Source organism: Microcebus murinus, chromosome 9, assembly GCF_040939455.1.
Source record: "Microcebus murinus isolate Inina chromosome 9, M.murinus_Inina_mat1.0, whole genome shotgun sequence".
In the NCBI taxonomy this organism is placed as follows: Eukaryota; Metazoa; Chordata; class Mammalia; order Primates; family Cheirogaleidae; genus Microcebus; species Microcebus murinus.
The window spans coordinates 11,198,305-11,219,503 of record NC_134112.1 but is presented as its reverse complement, the minus strand read 5'-3'; the positions used below and the strand labels follow the sequence as shown (position 1 = coordinate 11,219,503).

The following is a 21,199-nucleotide window of genomic DNA, read 5'->3' as shown; positions in this document are numbered from 1 at the left end:
AGACACGTGGAGGAAGAGCATTCCTGGCAGTGGGAACAGGGAGTGCAAAGGCCCTGGGGCATGGCTGGGGTAGGTGGGCTGCAGGAACAGCAGGAGGCCAGGGCTGCTGGAGCCAAGTCGAGAGAAGGCAGGTGTGAGAGCTGACGTCAGGGACTTGGGGCCCAGAGGATAGAGCACTGAGGCCTTGCCGCCACTGGGAAGGCCCTGGATTTGCACTGTGTGAGAAGGAACCACAGGGGGTTTGGCAGAAGAGGATGTGATCTGATTTAAGTTGGTTTTTTTTTTTTTTTTTTTTGAGGTTGCTGTGGCTGCAGTGTGGAGAATAGAATGTAGGCTAGAAGTTGGGAAACTCTTTAGCCCAGGTAAGAGCTGCTGCTGGCTGAGGTTAGGAAGACAGTGGCGGGGAACTGAGAAGTTGGCAGGGGCAGGGCAGCTTGTGTGGATGTAGACACGGTTTGCATTTCAGCATTGACCTTGGGAGAGGAAGGGTCCAGGTGTGCACTCTGGCCACCTGGGAGAATGGGGCTCTACTGAGATGGGGGAGAGCACATGTAGGGCTGGGGTGACCAAGAACTTGTTTTGGGGGCTGTGTTTGAGATGGGCACTGGATATCCATGTAGATGGAGATAGCAGGGGGAGAAAACCCACCAGCACTAATCATAGGATTCTCTGCATATTACAAACGAGAGGCATATTCCCCATGTCTCTTTTTCATCAAGAATGTTATATTAACAGCTCTCTCCCCGGGACTTCTGCAATTGAACACATAGGCCAAACCACCACAACTTTCTCAGTGACGGAGGAGTAGGGTTTGCCGCCCGCTGCAGTGCAGGCTGATAGACAGCAGTCACCAAGCGCTTGCAAATGAGCTGTCAGAAGCTGGGAGCAGGAAGGAAGGAGGAGGATGGTTGTGTGTATTTAGAAAAAAAAATCCCCAGACAACTCTGATAGTATTCCTCCCTCTTGACATTCTTCTATGAACACTGTAGTAAAGCAAGCTTTCCAGATTTGTAAGTTCTCGTCAGAAAGAAAGCATGCAAGGGGTGTGGGTCAATACAGTGCTTGCTGGGAAAGGGAAATATACAGACCAGAGACCAGGCAGGCGTCACAAGACTGAGGTCTGAGGCCCCGCTTTACGCTCACTTGCTCTGTGACCCCAGGCTCATTGTCTGAACGGGGGCTCGCCTCTGCCTGCGGGGGACTGGAGGATTGTGAGACATGATAGCCGAGGAAGCTTCTTGTAAACTGGGAAATGCTGTGCAAAAGCTTTCTTGTTATTTTCACCCCACCCCCTTTTGTCAGACACTTTTTCTCCCTAAAAGCCCATTTCGTCCTGTTTTACTCTCCACCCTTCCTAACGAATGTGCAGTGGTTTGTTCTCACCCGTGGGGAATAATTAATCCTGAAGACGAATTCCTCTGCCCACGTTCAAGGTTCCCCAGACCTGGCCCCAGCCCCTCTCTCTCACTATATTCTTGAATCTCAGTTTGCTCCAGATCCAGGTATGCAATGTCCAGTCAAATACAAGCTTCGCAAGGATAGGGCCTTTTGCCAGCCCTCTCTCGAAGGGAGACTTTCTCTAGAATAAGGGCAAGACCAGGAGGTGGAAGAAAAGGGGGAGGGGATGAGGGACTGGGGGGGGGCTGGTATGTATTTTTTAGCCCTTCTGAAGACCTTCAAAGAGATCTTTGTTTACCTCCTGCTATCTCTCAGTCTCATAGCTCTAAGCAGTACTGCCTACCTCACTCTGGTGAGGAAGAAATAAGCAATTCGGAGCCCATTCCTACCATACAAGCAGAAAGAGATGCAATAAATTATTTTTCAATATTAATGGCTTCTGCAACATAGGTGTATTATTTTTGATTATTTAAAAAACTCAAATCTATAGATGAATTGCTGTTTTTTACTTGGATATTTTCACTGGCCTGTGGTCATGCCAGTTTAATTAGCATTACCTATAATGGAAAAAATGAAAACAACAAAAATTTCCAGATATAGAATTACTGTGATAATTATGAATATCCATGTGTTAAGATATTATGTCTAGTGAAATGATTCAGGGGATATTTTTAATAACATGAGGGAAATTCTTACACTGTAGTAGTTACACATAAAAAGCAGAATACAAAAATGTGTGGTCTCAACTATCTAACAAAATGCATGAAGGAAAAAGGAAGGAAATATTTGCACATAACTATTCTGAAAGTCTCTGAATGGCATAGTTATGGGGGGGTTGGTGTTTTTTGTGTTAATTTTGTATAATTTTCCAATTTTTAGCCTGCATTACTTTTACTCAAAAGTCCCAACTCTGGACTTCTCTCAGATCTTTGGAATTTGCAAAATGTGGCCCAACTTACCTTAATGTCCAGGAAGGGATTTGGGGCATCGTCCTAGTGGTGAGAGGAGGGCCCCTGGTTCATGACAAGACATCCACTCATGAATGCTTAACTCTGAAGTCAGCAGTGCAGCTGGGGAAGCTTCTGGGGCCATTCAAGCTGGAGACAAGTCTTCCTCTCTCTGATCCCTGGTGCTGATGTCTAACACAACTTATCCATGTCACTTTGGTTTGTCTCAGTTCAGGTTATGGCTGCTTTGTACCATTCTAGATTGAGAAATGAGGCCAAACGTGAACTAATGGGGAAAAAAACAAGACTGATGAATCCATTTAGAAATGAACTGTTCCAAGGTTCTTCTTGGCATCTCTCAAGAGGTCCAGCATTCCGGGTGTACTCTGCAGCCCCCGTAGCTCGGCTCGCAGCTGGAAACATTCCCCCTCCCTGTCCTGCGCTTGCCCACAGTCTGACCTGTGCCTTCAAGGCACTTAACATGCAGTTGTTGTTAAAATATCTCAAGGTGACCATACCTCCTCTTTGCAGCTTTTTGTGACAACCACCAATTAGAGACAATGATGGCCCCTGTTTGAGTGCTTCCTTGCGGGTCAGAATGACACTGAGCTGATGCTCTTAAAAATATAGCTGCTTGGTGCCCACCCCAGCCTACTGAATTAGAATCTCCAGGGAAGAGGCCATTCATTTTATTTTTAATTTTGTTTTCATCTCATGCATTCAGCTTTTTCTGCTTCAGTTGACCTGAGAGAACAAGGATCATACCCTGAACAACAGCTAGCTCAGAGCTTTACAAACAGTAGGTATTTTATGGATATTTGTTCAACTGAACTGAATTATATACAACCAGAGCAAGGACACATTTCAGTCCTTGAGTTGGAGTCCTAGCCAAAATGCCACAATTACTTTTGTTTGTTTGTTCATTTCTAACACTTCCTAATCAGCAGATAGAAATTTGTTAATTATGGAGGCTGCTTTTTATCATCTTACAGATTGTTTTAGCAGCCTGCAAAGCAGAGACTGTGTGGATACATGTGGCTGTTACTCTCTAGGGGTGGTGCTCAGAGTGGTAGCCTTGAAGAGAGATGGTTCAGGTACACTCAGAAGGAGCCACTCTGCAAGGTGGTTTGCAGGGATTTTCAGTTACCAGTCACTGCAAGGATACTTCCTGCCTCCTCTTCTCCTATAGAAATGCAAATTGCTGCCCAGATTTTGATGGGCATGCCAAGACTGAGAAATATAGCCACATTGGGTCTGGCTCTAAGGCTCCTTTTTCACTGTGTTTATATGTCAATTTAAACACATATGCAGTGGAGTCACTAGAAAACAATATCATCATTTTCTAAAAAATCTAAATAGGACAGGACCTCAATATTCTGGTTGGGTGTGCACCATTCTTCCCATCAGTAATATCCACCCCATTCTTTCTCTACATTTGCATTTTCTTCTAATAATCTATTTTGGCAATTGAGTATGTAAAACTCCATAGAATGTCTTGGGTTATTACTATTTCACACGATCGTGTCCTGACTCTTCAGGGCAGATGCCATAGTTTATATTCCAGTTCATTTTCCGGTGCTTGGCGTGTGCACTGGTTGGCTGAACGAATAAATAAATGAAGAATGGCTGAAAAGTGCACCCTTAGCACTTTAAAGCCATACTGACACGTGGGTCTAACTACTTTGGAGTAATATTAATAAAGCAGTAGTCGCGTGCCAGCCTCCGACGGCAGATCATAATTGAGGTGCTGACATGGAGCACTTGGTGTTCTGATGGCTGGTGGGATGGGACTTGTCCTTTGCAAAGAACAAAGCCAGTGTCTTGGAATATGCAGGCCCTTGAGCCTCGTTAGCATGTACCTGTGGCTCTCGCTTCCTCAGAAGTAATGTTTCTTCTCAAAAAAAAACAACCCAAATTACTTTCATTTTCTCATTTTCCTTTTAATACCTCTATCTCGTGGGGCTTTGTGGAAAAGCCTAAGGAGCAGTTTGAATGGCGGCCCAGGTGCCTCACTGTGATGAGCAACCCCCCCCCCCACTGCCACCTGCCAGGAGGCGAGGGCTGTGTCTCCTGCTCCTACTTCCGGGCTGGGGCTCCGTGAGCAGCTATTATTCTCTGGAAGGATGGGACACTTTAATCTCTGCTGTTTTTTCTGCATGCAAGGTAAAACAGAAAATTAGAGATGTTATCTGAATAATTAATTCAAGCCTCAAATGAAAAGAAAAATTCTAAAATATCCAGATCACTGAGACCTCTCCGTTTCTATTTGTGTGGATATGGCAGCTTGTCTCATAACCAGTTGAAACGGCAGTGAGAGCCCTTGAATACATTACCGTGTGATTGAGGCTCAAGGTGTCTAGGCATCAGCTAAAGAGTGAAAAGTGTCTTAGTGAGATGATAATCATCTAATTTGCCTTCTGGTGATTGCTACAGAGAGTCAAGAAGATAGCACCAATGAAACTGCATCCTTGTTGAATTTCACATAAACCTGTACCACACGACTGAGCAAAGATTCTACATGGCCGGGAATTGGTGAGAGAAGCAGTGGGGCTTGTACATTGCTAGTGGCGGCTGCATCTTTTGTGTACCACACACAAGCTCAGGTGATGGCTGCAAGTATCCAAGCAGAAGAGATGGGCTGCTTGAGAACCATTCCTCTTCCCTAGTGTGTAAAATTGGAAATATGGTCTAAAATCCCATGGCAGACTATAGCTTTTGCCCATGAGTTCAAAGGTTCCAAGCTGCCTCAATTTCTTGTCCCTTCCCATTAGTTCTGAAAAATCAAAAAGATTAGTTGCTGTGAAAAATGTCAGAAGGGACTGTCTGTTAAATATGTTAAAGATTTTCAGCAGTAAGCAGCATGCGAGACATGTTTTAGCAGTAGTAGCTAAGTGTTCCCTTTCTTTCAATGTTCTAGAACCAAGCAAAATTGTGGACTGCTACGGTTCCTACACACTCCCAATCCACCTTCACAGAATCGTAATGATAATTTCCCAGTGCTCTCAGAGCTGAATAACAAGTCCCATTTGGTTTCAATATAGAATTGTTCCTTCCTTTTATCATTCCATGAATAATTGATAACAAAGCAATATGCCATCCATCTAGGTCACCTGATTTGCGTCTTTTGACCAAGGGGATATCTCGATGCTGTTGGAATTTAGGCACATCTTCATTTAGCTATGGCTCACTAAAGTCAATGCTTCATCTTGCTCTCTTTGGGTTTGTGTGTGTGTGTTGTTGTTGTTGTTGTTGTTGTTTATTTTTTTTAAAGGCAGGGTCTTGCTGTGTTGCCCAGGGCTCAAGCCATCCTCTTGCCTCAGTCTCCCAAGTATGTCTTTGCTCTTGTGTCATTTCTTTCTCCCATTGATGTTAAGAGCCTGATGGAGATGCTGGTAGGTTGGTTTTTCTCTATCCTTTCAACTGCCCCCATTTTATCCTAAATCACTACAGGTAGGTTTAATTTAATAGCAACAGTTCTTTCCTACTTCCTCCTCCTTCCAACAGAAGTCTCTTAATTTAAACCACACCTGCCGGCCTGCTACCACAGCTGGTGCCGGGACGGAGCAGCCCACTCTGGCTGAGGCAAGAGGCAGCCAGAACCGGAACTGAGTGCTGCGGGCTGGGAATGTCACAGGCGGGGCGCAGTGACGAGAGGGGAGGAATGTGTCGCCTGTAACCCCATCTGGGATATGAACTGGCTCTGTCACCTTTCAAGGGAGGAAGAGGGATAGATATGAAACACCGAAGAGAGAGAGATCAGATGCTTTTACATCGCCAGCTACTATTTATGTCCTACTCTTCATCATTGCTCTGAGTTGCCTTCTAAAAACGGTCCTGGGCATGAACGCTGAATCCACATCAGGCATGGCTGTGTTCAGCAGGGCACTTTGATCACAAAGAGAAAGTTCTGCTGCGGCTGGTTCAGCCCCGCTGTGCCCCGATGGCAGGCACACAGCCCATGTTCCTAGTGGCCGGCACCCTCGTCAGAGCTGTGGCCCCAGGTGGGCCTTCCTCTCGCTGGAGAGGTAACCTGGAAAGCAGGAGCTGATGACGGACCACTGGGGTGAGAGCTGTGCACTGTCCCGGGCTTGCTCAGGAGTGTCCCCTGGTCCTTCAGCAGTGATTTCTGGCAAGTTGCCCCTGAAGGAAGATGTTCAGCAGCACAGCTTTTGTTGAAAGCACAGCGTCCGTGAGGCCACCACTGGGTCTTTCCCTGTCTTCAACAGAAACCTGTCTCTCCTTACCTTGGCACCCTTGGCCTTTAGCTTCGGTCATGTGTCTGTCCCAGCCCCAGTTGCCCCACTGCTCCCACGCCATGTACCCCGTGCTTTGGACACTCTGGTCTTCTGTCCTCTGAACACTCTAGGGTGGTCTTTACAGCTCCGCACCTTTGTGTATGTTTGTGCCTAACATATACCTTCCCCACTGCTCCCCTAAGTCTTGTCTCCTCTCCATCAGACAAGCCCAGCGGTTATCTCTCTGTCCTCTAAATCCCTCTAAACTTATTTGTTTGTCATCCTGTACAGTAAGTTCTCGCTAACATCACCAGTAGGTTCTTGGAAACTGTGACTTTGAGGGAAACAATGTATAACAAAACCAATTTTCCCATAAGCTAATTGATACAAACAAGAGTTAATTTCCTACAGCAGATTTCTGGTCACAAAAAAACTACCCATCTTCTAAATAAAGACCCCAAACACTTCTTATATTAAATATAGAAATAAATGTGAGCTATACATTCATTTAAGAAAGATTAATAAAAGCAAGTAAGAGAATGATTGACCCCATTTTTAGGGTGCAGAGAGTGGCGGTGGTTGCAGTGGTGATGGGCTCCGTCAAGGAACGTCTGCAAAGCGAGAGTCGCAAGGAGCACTTCCCACCACGGCACAGCTCAGCCACAATCACACACCTGGCAGGCCGGCTGTGTTTATCACCATGCATTTGTATGATTATCATAGACACTGGGATTTTACATTTTACGATAGCATTCATTCATTCATCTCTTTTCCAATCTCCTTATTCCAGTTCAGGGTTTTGAATGGCTCAGCTTATCCAGGGAGCTCAGGGCACAAGATGGGAACCAACTGGGGACAGTGCCCCCTCCCCGCACAGGGCACACACACACCCACACTCGCTGCAACTGGGACAACTTAGACACACCAAGGCGCCTAATGGGCACACGTTGTGTGTGTGAGAGGCACATCGGGGACCCGGAGCAAACCCACGCAGACACGGGGAGAATGTGCAGACTCCACACAGCCAGGGGCCTGGCCAGGAGGCAATTTTTTTCTCATCAACTTTATAGCAAAATGAACTTGAATGAAATGACATTATTCAAGGACTTGCTATATTGAAATTATTTGCTTATTTATCTTTCTCACCCAGTAGATAGTATCCAGTCCATTGCATCATCACCAACCAAGGTACACATCACATGGTATGTGTTCATGTGTGTTTAATTTGTATATTAATTAAATGTAGTATGCTGTTGGCAACATTACTTTGCTGTATAACCATGAAGGATGGACTTTGTACCACATGCTATGACAAGATACAATCTCAATTATAATGTGTTCCAGAAAGCCAGTCTACTTCAGTCCATATTGATGTAAGCGGGCCAAAATTTGCAAATAAAGGATGTAAAAGTCCTGAAATTTTCTTCTCCTGATTGGTTCTGAGGACCAAAGTGTTCTGGGGCACCTGTTCTTAAGTGATGCAAAGTCCCCTGACGATAAAATTAAGCACAAGTTGAGTTTGGCTTAGAGCGTGCCGTGTGGTATGTCACTCCCACTCCCTGCCATATTGCTGGACAAACACAGCAGCTGTGAGAGCCCAGGGAAAACAGGCGGCTTATGGGGTCTCCATGGTACTCTACAAGTGTGCCTTTGGATGGTCCCTTCATTTTCACACGCCTGCAAGGACCCAGGTCAGCCCTTACTGCTTCACTGTCCCCCTGCCCCCTGCCGTAATGAAGCTTAGCAGCCTGGTTGCAGAGGGACCACCTATTGGGAGACACTTCCTTCTGCGCTCCAAGCTTGGCATCCAGAAGAGCTGTCGTTGGGTTTTCCAACACACACTGGCTCCACCCTCCTTGCTCCCATCCTCACTGCGGCCATATGATGTTTCTAAAGTGAACATACCGTGTCACTTTCCAGATTAAAAACTTCTGCGGCCCCCTACTCTCTAACAGGGGAAGTCTTATTTCCTAGAGAGGTGTGGGAGACCCCCTCTTACTTCTAGCTGCCCCCGGCACTCTCCGGCAGGCGTCTGAGAGGAGCTCTGCTAAATCTGCAAGCAGAGTGTGATTCTCATAACGCCAGGGCTTCACACACGGAGCCCCTTCGGCTTGTGTTGGATTTCCCCTGCCCTTCCCAGCCTTGGCCTTCCTCCTCCTCCCTCCAAGTCCGACTTCCATGGTCCACCTGGAAAGCTGTTCCTAGCGTCTCTCTCCCTCCCACAAGGGACTTTGCCCACTACCCCCATCATTGTGTCGTAGTTGACTGCTTAAACATTTACCTCCCACACCAGCCCCTCCGAGGATAGGAACACTCTTAAGTCATCTCCGTGCCCATCCTCAATACTCAGCACAAGGTATGGTACATACTAAAGACTCTGTAAGCATTTGTTAATTGAATGGCATAGGGAAGGAAGAATCTACTTAAAAATCCACCCAACTACGCTGGGTCCAACTCCCAGGGTGTAAGAATTTAAAAGAGAGCATCTGTACAGCACCTTGAACCTCCACAACAAATAACAACATGCTTTTGAGTATTAACATCAATGTGTGTGCAAACTCAGCACCCCATTTGAAAGCTTACTAAAGTGTGCTTCTTAGAACCATAACCATCGCCCGGCCACGTTGCCCATCAGCAGGCAAAAGTGAACACGATGGCAGATCAAAGAGGAAAACACACGTCCGCTTGGGTCCTCAACAAGCCTGAAGCTCCCTCCCAGGCGAGGCAGCTGGGCAAAGGACCAGGCAGCTAACAAGGCGCGGGGAGGCTCAGGCCTTGCCACTCCCTCACATGCGGTCAGGGCAGGCAGCCTCTAGGGCCTCGACTTCCCAATGCATGAGGGGAGGGGGCTGAACCAGGCCCCCTCAACTCTTTTAAACTTATTGTTGGATTTTTTTTTCACGAGTGATAAGGCTTATATATTCCTAAAATAATGCGTCTGACCGTCATTTTAACAAGTCCATTAGATTTTTTTTTTTTTAAATCATGACTTCTTACGTGGATATCCTCTGGCTTGGCTTGGTTTGCTTATTAAAATTTTCTCTGCCTAATGTTGCCTTTCAGCCAGCAATGTGTGGGATTTTATGTCTTTTTCAAAGAAAAGGAGCCTACACAATTTCGTTTATGTAATTCTGTGGTGTTCTTCTACACGATGTCCGGCACGAAAGAAGGCTTTTTCAACGCGTGGCTTTGAGGCTGAAAACACAGTTTGAGGCACAGGTTTCCGGAACAGGTGTCTGCGAGCTGGAGAGTTAGATGGAGATGGTGGCTGGGCGGCCACCTCCCTCCTTCCTCCGCAGAAGTGCTCCGACATCGGACAGGGCCAGGGCCACCAGGGCCACCTCGGCCCCACCGCCTCACTCACACACAGCAGCTCCCAAGCAGAGGTACAAATGTGCAGGCGGGATTCAAATCTCAGGATGCGAGGGGAAGAAGGGGACCCAAGAGCAGAATTTAATCTCGTCCCCAACACCCCGTTCTTATTTGACAGGTGAGGAAGGCAACTCCCAGAGAGAGTCCTTTCTTTTTAACCTAATGAATTGTTTCCTTTAACAATGGTGACTCAGAGGAAATGCGTGAGCAACAGTGACTTTGGTGTTCTCTTGTGCTTCTGCCTGGAAGGAGAGCCCAAAGGGTCAGGTGGGAGGTTCCCGTTTTTACACTGTCAGGACCAGCAGGGCCAGCACTGACTGGGGCTGTGGACATAGCTGTCCTGGCCTTGCTTCTGCACCATCCAGCCCAAGCCACCCCACTTGTCCTGCACCACCTCCAGGGGTTCTTCTGGACTTCTGCAGGTCTTGCCAACAGGAGGCCTCATCCATACCAATGTTATTCAAGAGCCAGGAACGCAGGGATTCTGGGCACCAAGCCTGTGATTAAGTCAAAATAATGCCTTAGACGGGTTCCTGAGCTCCAGGAGCAGAGCCTCACGTCCTGGCTCTGAGACACGGCAGGCAGATGCACCCCAGCCCACACATCACCCATGTGTTCATGCATTCATTCAGCAAAGTATGTACTGAGCATCCTCGCCATTCTTGCCGGGCACTACTGCAGCTGGAAGTGCACACCTAGAGGAGCTAGGCAAGGCCCCCACTCTCTTGGCACCTGCCTTCTAGAAGAAGGACACTGATGGGAAATATGTTAACCAGTAAGACAGTTTTAGATAGAACATGTCATTCAGACTCTGGCTGGACCAACACCAAGGCCAGAAAGGAAGAGGCAGGATTGAGGACAGTCACCGAGTTGAGAGCAGAAGCTTCAGGTAGATTTTTGAATATGGTCAGTGGGCAACACATCTAAACATGATCCTTCAGCCCCTACTAAACTCTCTTCACATGATGACTTCCGGTGCTGTCAAAGCTTTGTACAAGGAATCTGCCACTGTATTTGTAATTTTTAAAAAATTTTTAAGATATTGTTTTAGGCCGGGCGCGGTGGCTCACGCCTGTAATCCTAGCTCTTGGGAGGCCGAGGCGGGCGGATTGCTCAAGGTCAGGAGTTCAAAACCAGCCTGAGCAAGAGCGAGACCCCGTCTCTACTATAAATAGAAAGAAATTAATTGGCCAACTGATATATATATAAAAAATTAGCCGGGCATGGTGGCGCATGCCTGTAGTCCCAGCTACTCGGGAGGCTGAGGCAGGAGGATCGCTTGAGCCCAGGAGTTTGAGGTCGCTGTGAGCTAGGCTGACGCCACGGCACTCACTCTAGCCTGGACAACAAAGTGAGACTCTGTCTCAAAAAAAAAAAAAAAAAAAAAAAAAAAAAGATATTGTTTGCTACATTGTATCATGTTCCCTACAGAAAGTGTAAGACTAAGCAGTTTATTAAGAACTTGGAGAAAGAAAAAAATTCCAGTCTTCTGATCACAAGAACCAAGCTTTTCTTTTATCTTCTTGGCTGCCAAGAAGCTCAGAGAAGGATGTGAATCTCAATTACTGCAGCTCTAGCTGTCCATTTTATAGTTTAGAGAGAATGTTTAAGAATGGTAAGAGTGCCCACTTCTGATCACACATGTATAGGCCCACGTCCTGCTACAATATGTATCACCTTGGAATTGTATTAATCATTCTGAGCTGGGTTTCCCACCAACCCGGGAATAATGACACTTGACAGGGTTTTCATGAGATAATGTACAAAGTCCCCAGCATAGAATACATGCTCATAATCATTATCTTCTTTCTGGTGCTACTTCCTTATGTTTGGCTGTTTTATATTTCCCTACTTCATTGTGCATTTCTTTTGTTGTAAATTTTCTCAAATCCTTTGTAGAAAGACAAGTTCTTTTTTTGTTTGTTTGTTTTAAGTTCTATTACCCCCTGGTGACATTGCCAGAGCTGAGTACAGAGTAGAACAGCTTCAGGCATCTACTGGATCAAAATAAAATCTGCTCATGGACTCAAAAACTACTATACTCTTTCTTCCCACTAAATAATGCTAGTTTCTATAACCTCATCTTGTATACTTTAATGAAGTTTCCTTTAATAAAGGCCTATATTTTTCACTTATAATTTTTATTTCTTTGTGTAGAGGCAATTTTTAAGAATCATCTTCTCTATTATATATATGCCTTTGTCTGCTTTCTTTTCATTTCTGAGATGGCACTTACTCACCGCTTTGTATTCCAAAACAGAAAGCTATTAATGACTTTGTCAGATAGAAACTGACAGAGCAGAAGCTTTTGTCTCTGGGTTCTTAAAAAAAAAAAATCCATGCATAATAACAAGGTCCCTCCCTAGATGTGATGATTTTCTGCTTTTAAGATTCTATGTTCTTACCGAAGATTTTGTTTTTGCTAATGTGCTATACTAGTATCTTAAAACATATTAAACACATAAGGCCTGTTCCAAGATTTCAAAAAACAACAACAAACTAAGAACATATCACTTAATTCAAAACATTTCAACAATTACGATGTTATTTAAGTTGGGAAGCAAAACAAGTAAACAAAGCAATTGTTGTATCCTCTACTACAAATAGAAAAAAAAAACAGCAGATGGCATTTTACTCCCTATAAAATGGGGCTCTTTGTACAGTGTGTTTAGATTGTTTTCAAGGGCTCACTCGTCAGACCCACTTTTTCAAGGGTCAATTAAAAGCTGTGCTTAACATAGCCCATAACTGGGGCCCCGTGGTTACAGCCAATAATTGGAAAATTATAGCGTTATTCAAACCATTGCTGATATTCCTGTGGTCCTCTTATCCGTTCATATTGCCTGTTGCCAAAGGTAAGAGAAGATAAAAGACACTTCAGTTACTTCCTGGGATGGAGAAAAGGCTGGGAGCAATTTACTGATGCCCCGACTTCCCCTTCACACAGAGAGTTGGCAGGGCCGCCCCTCCTGTTTGCAGAGAAGAAAGAGAAGAGGTCTTCTGTCCGATGAGACTTGCCTTAGAGATTAGGAAGAATGACGGGCTTGTAAAACATTGGAAGAGAGTGGCCTTTTATCCAGGGCTATTTAAAACCAGGAAAGATCTTCATCTATCTCCCACGGTTCAGCTGTGAAGAGAGAATGATTAAATTGCTTCTTCCAGCCCGATGAGTCTATAGTGTGTGTCGGGAACACTTGCGAATGGCCGGGAAAAACGTGGCCACGAAGAAACTGCCTGCAGGGCAAGGGACCCTGTCCACCTGCTGCTGTCGAGAAGCAACTGTTGAGATGTGCCTGAACGTTCTCACCACAAAACAAAACAAAACAAAATTTAAAAACGGGGTAACTAGGTGAGGTGATAGAGGTGTCAACTAACCTGATTGTGGTAATCATTTCATGAAATATGTGTATATCAATCATCACATTGTACACCTTAAAGATCATTCAATTTCTATTTGTCAGTTATACCTCAATAAAGCTGGGAAATTAAAAATAAAATGAAGCAACTGTTGTGTGCCTTTAACAAAAACACCTGTTGAGGACATGACAGAATAGAGTTTCATTACATAACTTCTTGTTCCTATCTTTATCTTCTCTCTGTGTTCCATCTACTACAAAATTACCATATTTCGGTATTTTTTTTTTACCTGTTTTTATACGCCATCTTAAGCCCTTTCTGGAAGAAGAAGGGATATCATTGCATAAAATAAATTCCATGCATTAAAGTTTCAAGGGCCTTTTCATGCCAGGAAATCTGCCAGACACAGGGGATAGAAAGAGGAGGAAACCTCACAGCGTGGGAGTGAACGTGGGCAGGTCAACTAGCGATAATGCCAGGGGCATGGGATTCCTGTGGCTCACGGGGCAGAAAGTCCCACTGTCTTGGGCACGGGAAGGCTGCGAGGAGAGGTTTCCGCAGAGCTGGTGTTGGAGCAGAATTCTGAAGCTTAAGTACCGGTCCTGCCCGCTCATATGAATGAGGAGAACGTGTGGGAAGGCAGGGTGGGTGGGCGAGTGTGGTCGTCAAGGCACCGCTTTGAGGCTGGCCTGCTTATCCCAAGCAAATGTCATCGTTCCAGTCTTGCAATTGCTGACAAATGTCCTCTTTGACTCATGTTTCCTTCTATACCTCTGTTGTCACCATGTGGACAGTGATCACTGGTGTAATTAACAGGTTCAGGAAAGTTGCCTGGTTTCCAGGGAATTTTGGTAAAAATACAACAGCAGAATTGTTGTATTTTTCAACAAACAAGAAACACTCTATAATCTTTTTGGAGCCCCGGTCAAAACCACATGGATAAATAATCTTTCTCTCAGGCTCCTCAACATTAATGCAGAAATATCCTGCTCAATCACAAACCTTACGATATTATAAGGAGCGCCTCCACCAGAAGTTGGAATTTGAAGCACCTTTACAAATACACTAGACTGTTTAACACTTGCAATTTAGATTCTGTAAGAAAGCCTGGAGGGTTTCTTGAATTTAATGTATGAATTTCAGCGTGAGGACTCTGGGGTGACAAGAAGATATCTGGTCAGTGACTGAGCCTGGCTGACTGCCCAAGCCCTAGGTTTCAATAAGGCTTCCCATCCTAAAGCAATGCCGGTAGTATTTTAGTAGTATATGTTTATTTATTGAGCATTTACCATATCAAGAACTTGATATCCACTGTCTTCTTAAATCCTGATGACAACCTATTTACAAATGGGGAAACTGAGGTCCAGAAAGATTAAGTTGTCCAGGAACAAGTGCATGGCTGGGAAGCTAGTAGGTGCTGCACCTGTTTTAATCATGGTTTGATCTAACTCATAATTATATATTGACTATTTCATTTAATTCCAAGTAGGTTTTAATCTCTATAATACTATAAAATGTTATTAATCTATGTGTGAACTGAAGAAACTTTATGCTCTGGCAGCAGCCTTTTTGTTTGAGACATTTTACAAAGGTCTCTGGACAGAGCCACCCAGAGGATCGTCAGTTTACTGAGATCCTCCCTGAACCGCCCAGAATAGCTGCGGGGACTTGAGGTGGGTGGGTGGCTCCTGCCTCCCTGGGCTTCAGTGCTTTGCCTGTCTTCCCGGGAGGAGGGCTGGTTTCCAGGCAACACCATGGTCTGTCTATTTTCATACTGTTGTAGTGATGAGTATTTTTGAAAAAATGGGAAATATAGCCCCAATAGTGTGATGAGATGCTTTTTGGAGTCTGGCTTTTCTGCCTATAGTAGTTTTGCAGCTACCTCCAGTAGGGCCAGAGGAATTCCTAACAAGAGACACAAATAATGAATGAAAAGGCCTGACCCATGACCTTAAGGACTGAGACTCAGAATGCCAACACTATGTGCTTAGTCAGGTTAATGATAGACGTTTTACGATGCCCTGGTCTTGGAGGATAGAAAAAGTGCAGGCCTAAATCACTGCTAAATAGATAATATAATTTAAGGAGTAGACTGTTGCTGGGGTCTGGTCCTCATGGCTGGTAAACAAAAAGTCAATTACTTGCATTTGATTGATTTGCATAAGTTACAGTCCCTGGGATCTAAACTGCATGATTCAATGCATTTTTAGGTCTTAATTTTCTCTTCTTGGAATCTAGTTGTAGAATAGCATGTACTTTAATAGCCAGGAACTCCAAAAATGTCCATTTAAATCCCAGTTGTTGGCCAGGCACAGTGGTTCGTGCCTGTAATCCCAACTACTCTGGAGGTCAAGGCAGGAGGATCACTTGAGGCCAAGAGTTTGAGACCCTCCTGGGCAACATAGCAAGAGCCCATCTCTACAAAAAGTTTTTTTTTTTAATTAGCCAGAAGTGGTGGCTTATGCCTGTAGTCCCAGCTACTCAGAAGACTGAGGCAGGAGGATCACTTGAGCCCAGGAGTTCAAGCCTGTGGTGAGCTATGATCATGTCACTGCACTCCAGCCTGGGCAACACAGCAGGACCCTGTCTCTAAAAAATAAATAAATAAATCTATCTCAATTTTAGTGATGAAGCCAGAATCACTCTTGCTTATTTCCGAAATGAATCCCTTGCATGAGTTCTATGTGATGCCTTCCCTTCCATGTTTTCAAAGTTACCTGTGCCCAAAACAAGTTATTGCTAAGCATTCTCCCAGCTCATTTTAAGTACTCAAGGTTGTAAACAATAAAAAAAAAAAAAACTCATTTTTTTTCCTGATCAGATGCAATGTTTTCTACAATAACATTGGCTTCAAGGGAGACACAGTCCTCTGAGATTGGATTTTATTGAAAATTGCACTGTTAGATAACTAGGATGTCTGAAATCCTTAATAGAAATTCCAGACGGTCTGGAGTCATTCAGCGCAGAGCAAGGGCTGTACATGGAGGAGGGGTGCCCACTCCCCCAGCAGGAGCTGCCTCTAATCCTGGGGCGTGTAGGGACCTGAATGATGCATGGGTCACTACAACATGTAGTGATGGTCATTTGCCCTAAAGACGGATAGAATCAGACCCAACGTAATTGATGTTGGAGCCCTCGAGCGATGGCACTTTGTTTGGGGGCAGTCACATCGTTGGGGCCATTCTACACCTGCCAGTCTTTCTGGTACCCAGTAGGTTAGAGGCAGCTGAGAGAGACAGAGACCCCAGCAGAGCGTGGAGACACAGGGCACCTTGGTGGGCCCGTATTTTTGTTCCTGCTGTCCCTGTGAGAGCCCAGAGCTGCAGCCTTGGGCACAAGGAAGATGCTCTATGTTGTGTTTCAAATCTGCCCAGCAGGGCAGCTCGCTCACAGCTCGTTTCCCAGCACATCTTTTGTTCCATGTGAAGACGGTGGCTGAGCTGCCGCCGCATGTCCTGACCCCGCTCACTCTCTTTGCTCCCACAGAATCTGTACCAGAACAGGTTCCTAGGCCTGGCCGCCATGGCGTCTCCATCTAGAAACTCCCAGAGCCGACGCCGGTGCAAGGAGCCGCTCCGCTACAGCTACAACCCTGACCAGTTCCACAACATGGACATCAGGGGTGGCCCCCATGACGGCGTCACCATTCCCCGCTCCACCAGCGACACTGACCTGGTCACCTCGGACAGCCGCTCCACGCTCATGGTCAGCAGCTCCTACTACTCCATAGGGCACTCGCAGGACCTGGTGATCCACTGGGACATAAAGGAGGAGGTGGACGCTGGAGACTGGATTGGCATGTACCTCATTGGTGAGTAGAATGTCACCTTCAGCCCTGCCTGGTTGGGCCAGTGACGTAACCAGACCCATTGACAGTTTGCTGCAAAAATAACGATCTTATAAATGTGCTTCAGGCATTCCGTGAGTCTATTATTCATAATTCACAATTATATGTGCCTTACTATTTTCATAAACTCTATAATATAATTAAAATGCACAATGAACTGTGTTGTACGCCAGATTCTAACACACTGAAAACCACCATGCATGACCTTGTTTTTCTGCAGAACAGACAATAAGGCCTCTCTTGCTAGCTCTGTCCAATGGAAGAAACTCATGAGATAGCAGGGTTAGGTGTGGCTAAACAGATGCTTGCAACTACAGAAGCTCTTCCAATATATTGTGAAAGTTAATAGCAAACACCTGTTTTTAAAGCCAGGTATTTAGAAGGCCAAAGTAACACTATATAGTCAACCAGTGTACATAAATCTCTATGGAGGTAAGTTTGCTTTTGTTTCCAACACAATCTTCACCAGTTTTTTCAACATTCTTACTGCACTGTATTCAAAACACAAACTGGGATTACACATATAGTCATGGTGCTGGAGAAAGTTGACTTGCTTTGTTTAGGTAGAGCTTTGTTACAAATTTTGAAAGTTCAAACGTTGACAGCTTCTTAGAATTTCTCGGTGCAAACAAACAAAATTATGAGAATAAATTGGATGCCAAGGCAACTATTTTTATAAAGGTTTTACTATTCTCATAAATTGGTTTTGAAAATAAATCTTACAAATTTGAAATTGTGAAAATAAATTTACATAAAAAATATATTTCATCTATTTTATGCGATAGAATCAGGTGTGGTTGAAATTGACCTGAAAGCCAGGGTGTAATTGCTGGGGAACCACAGAAGTCAACAGACTCAACAGCAGGTACAACTGAGGCAAGGCCTTCTGCCTTCAGTCCATGCAGGGCAGTTTCATGTTCATTTGGACACAGAACACTAAATTTAATACCCTCAATATCACAGGAAGTAATGGATAGTCGTGAGTAGTTTACAGCCTGTAGTACCATTTGCATTCAGAGAAACACTTTGAGTCTCTTAAAGGTTTTGCCATCAGCTTGGTTAGTGTATTTATAATGCATACATTATTGTAGACATGAAAAAATGTAATTTTTGAAATTTTTAATCAAATAGTCATGACTAGCTGAATTGGATTTCCAAACAGTTAAAAATTTCATTTGTTTTTAAAAATAGTTGTTGAATAAAAGTAGATACCACTGATCTAGAACAGAGATTGCAAAATAACAGCCCACTGTGCTTATTTTGTTTAGTCCACATTGTTTTGTTTTAAATCTGATTAATTATCAACATTTGAAAATGTAGAAATTTCATGTTGAAGTCCAAGTCTTGGGGCAGGTGTAAGTGGGCAGCATTAACTGCAGGAAAAGAGGAGGGGGGCAAAAATGAGGAGGTCAATGAGCATTTAGAACCTAACCACAGCAGCAAGAGCTCGCAGTTAGGGACGTTTCCTGGCCAGAAGCATACACAGAAGCTAGGAGCTCATGTCCAAAGATGACCTTTTCCTCATTAACATACATTAGCCTAGTAAACCCTGCACTGACTAGCGCCATGACAGTTTACAAATGCCATGGCAACCCTTGGAAGTTACCCTATAAGGACAAAATTGAGGAGGGCCCCTAGCTCTAAGAACTCTCCACCCTTTTCCCCCGGACAGTAATGAATATTCCACCTACTATTTAGCATATCATAAGGCATAGACATAAAAGTAGAAATGTGGTAAGACCCAGCGTCTCCTCCACTTGCAGAGTCTGACCCGTTTCCCCTGGGAAATGTACTTCCGCTTTCTGTTCTATGCTGACAAGCTGCGATAAAAGCTGCTTGTGTGGAAATGCTGTGTCTGTCATCTCTCCGTCACACTGGCCCAGCTTGTGATTCTTCCCAGACAGGAGCCAAAGAACGGGGACAACACCTTCTAAGAATCAACCCTGACACAACTTTCTAGCTTCTTTCACAAAAGCCCCCACTTTGACGGCCAGGGTCCAGACACCGCGAGGCTGTCATCAGCTGGGCTGAGGCATCTGCTGCCCCTGCACACTGGCCTGCGACCTCCAGGGTGGCCACAGCCGCCTCCCACACACCTGACCATACTTAGGAATGTGTCTTGTTCAGCACCTGAGGCAAGTAGGCGTTTGGCTCCAGATCTAGTTTTTAATCTACTCTTCGAGGGGGCGCTTTCCTGCAGCTGGTGAGTGTTGATGTCTTCCCTTGAGTTAGGGGCCAACTGGAAGAGAAGCATGTTCGGGGAAAAGATCATGAGCTCAGTGTGGAACCCACTAAGTGTGGGATACCCGAGGACCCGGATGCACAGTGAACGAATGGCTGGGTCTGAAGCTCTGCCAGAGATCCGGGCTAGGGTCGTAGATCCCAGGTGCTTGGCCCCTGGGAGTGCAGAAGGTCACCCGTGTACTGTGTCTAGAGAGGGCGCACCAGGCAGTCGCTGTCAGAGAGAGGAGCAGAGGAGGAATTCGCACTCAAGGTGGAGGAGGTGGTGAAGAGGCAGGACAACTAGGAGACCACACTGGAGAGGGAAGAGAAGACGGGGGTAGGAGAAGGAAGGGGCGGTCAGCCGTATCGAGTATCACGAAACTCTGTGAATGAATAAGATCTGAATGTTAACATGACATTTCGACTGAGACAAAAGTAACCACAACTCCTTGTCTTAGAATCTTAATTTGACAGTTTGCTATTCCCATTGTAGCTACACATATATAACTGTGAAGTTATTTAATGCAAAATGCCAACACTTGCAACAGTATAGCATTTCAAAAATAATTTCCAGATCCAAAATTATCGTGAATCTTAAAAGTTCATAATTTGTAAATCCTTAGTAACTGATCTCTCAGATTTGCAGTGCCTTGCCAAAGATCAAACCAGAGAGCTAGGCCTAGAAATTTAGAAGTGGTGATTTCATCTAACCTGTCATTTCACAAACGGGGAGATGCCAATTCAATGGCTCCCACAGCCACACAGCTGCCTCCCCTGGCGCAGAACTCCTGGGGTGCTGACCACAAGAACATCTCAGCACCCGGGTGCGACGTCAGGTGTGGGCCCCTCCACACCAGTGGGCCATCGCGATGGCCAGTGGAGGCCAGGTGTGTGACGCTTGCAGCAGAGTGTGACCTCTGGGATTCTCCAGGCAAACATGACTGCTTCTGCCATAAGAGGGTGAAGACATCTGGATGTGGAGGGTGATGTGTGGCCCTGCTCAGTGACACTGTCACCAAGCCAACAATGGTGTCCTTACCCAGGACCACAGGGACCCAATAGTGGGACAATGACATTAGCATTACCATTATTGTAAAGTGAAGTCACAAGTGGTTGCTCTTGGGTACAGAGTGGTTCATGATGCGCTGGATGAAAGTGATCAATGTTTCCCTCTCCTAGTGGCACAGAATGGGGAAAGGCCATGTGGTTTCGGTGACAAGTAGACCTGGTTTAGAATCGTACTCGGCCACTAGCAAGATGTGTGGCCTCAGCCAGGTACTGTCATCTGAGCTTCATATTCTTTATCTCCAAAATGGAGACAAAAATGTCGACTTCCTTCTCAGGGTCAGTGAGAGGAATTGATGAGGTACGTGCGTTTACTGCCTGGTGATCAGTGAGTCACTTCTTGATTTACCTTGCCAAATAGCTTTAGTCTCTGGATGCAGCATAACAAGTAACCTGCTTCCCAAGCTTAATCCAGCCTAGCCTGGGCCCGTAGACCTGTACTCGATTGTTTTAGTTGCACATTATAGACAAAAGCTTCTGCCCAAACCAGCAGGGACCTGGAGAGTTATTTTTAAACATGAGTAAATGGGCAGAGGCTTATCATTCTGTCAAAAACAAGCGTTTAGAGATGGATTTGTTGGAAATCAGCATTTCCAGTAAATAGTTTTGCAATTATTGATTCAGTAACACCTGCTCAACTTTGCCAAATAAAATCTAATTGTTTATTAGTCCTATCCGTAGGTTAAAATTCAGCAATGCCCTTGGCTTCCTCAAGCTAAGGAAACAACATTGTATAATTGGGTTAAGATACATAA

The 21,199-nt window shown here is 45.1% G+C and overlaps 1 protein-coding gene across 4 annotated transcripts in view; it reads left to right on the top strand.

Moving 5' to 3' along the window:
• HECW1 (HECT, C2 and WW domain containing E3 ubiquitin protein ligase 1) overlaps window positions 1-21,199 on the top strand; it is a 405,077-nt gene that overhangs the window by 155,261 nt on the left and 228,617 nt on the right. For all 4 annotated transcript variants that reach the window (XM_020289912.2, XM_020289913.2, XM_076006287.1 and 1 more), the window contains one exon: window positions 16,796-17,120. In XM_020289912.2, coding sequence (XP_020145501.2) covers window positions 16,796-17,120 — 325 coding nt within the window. The remainder of the gene's footprint in view (window positions 1-16,795; window positions 17,121-21,199) is intronic.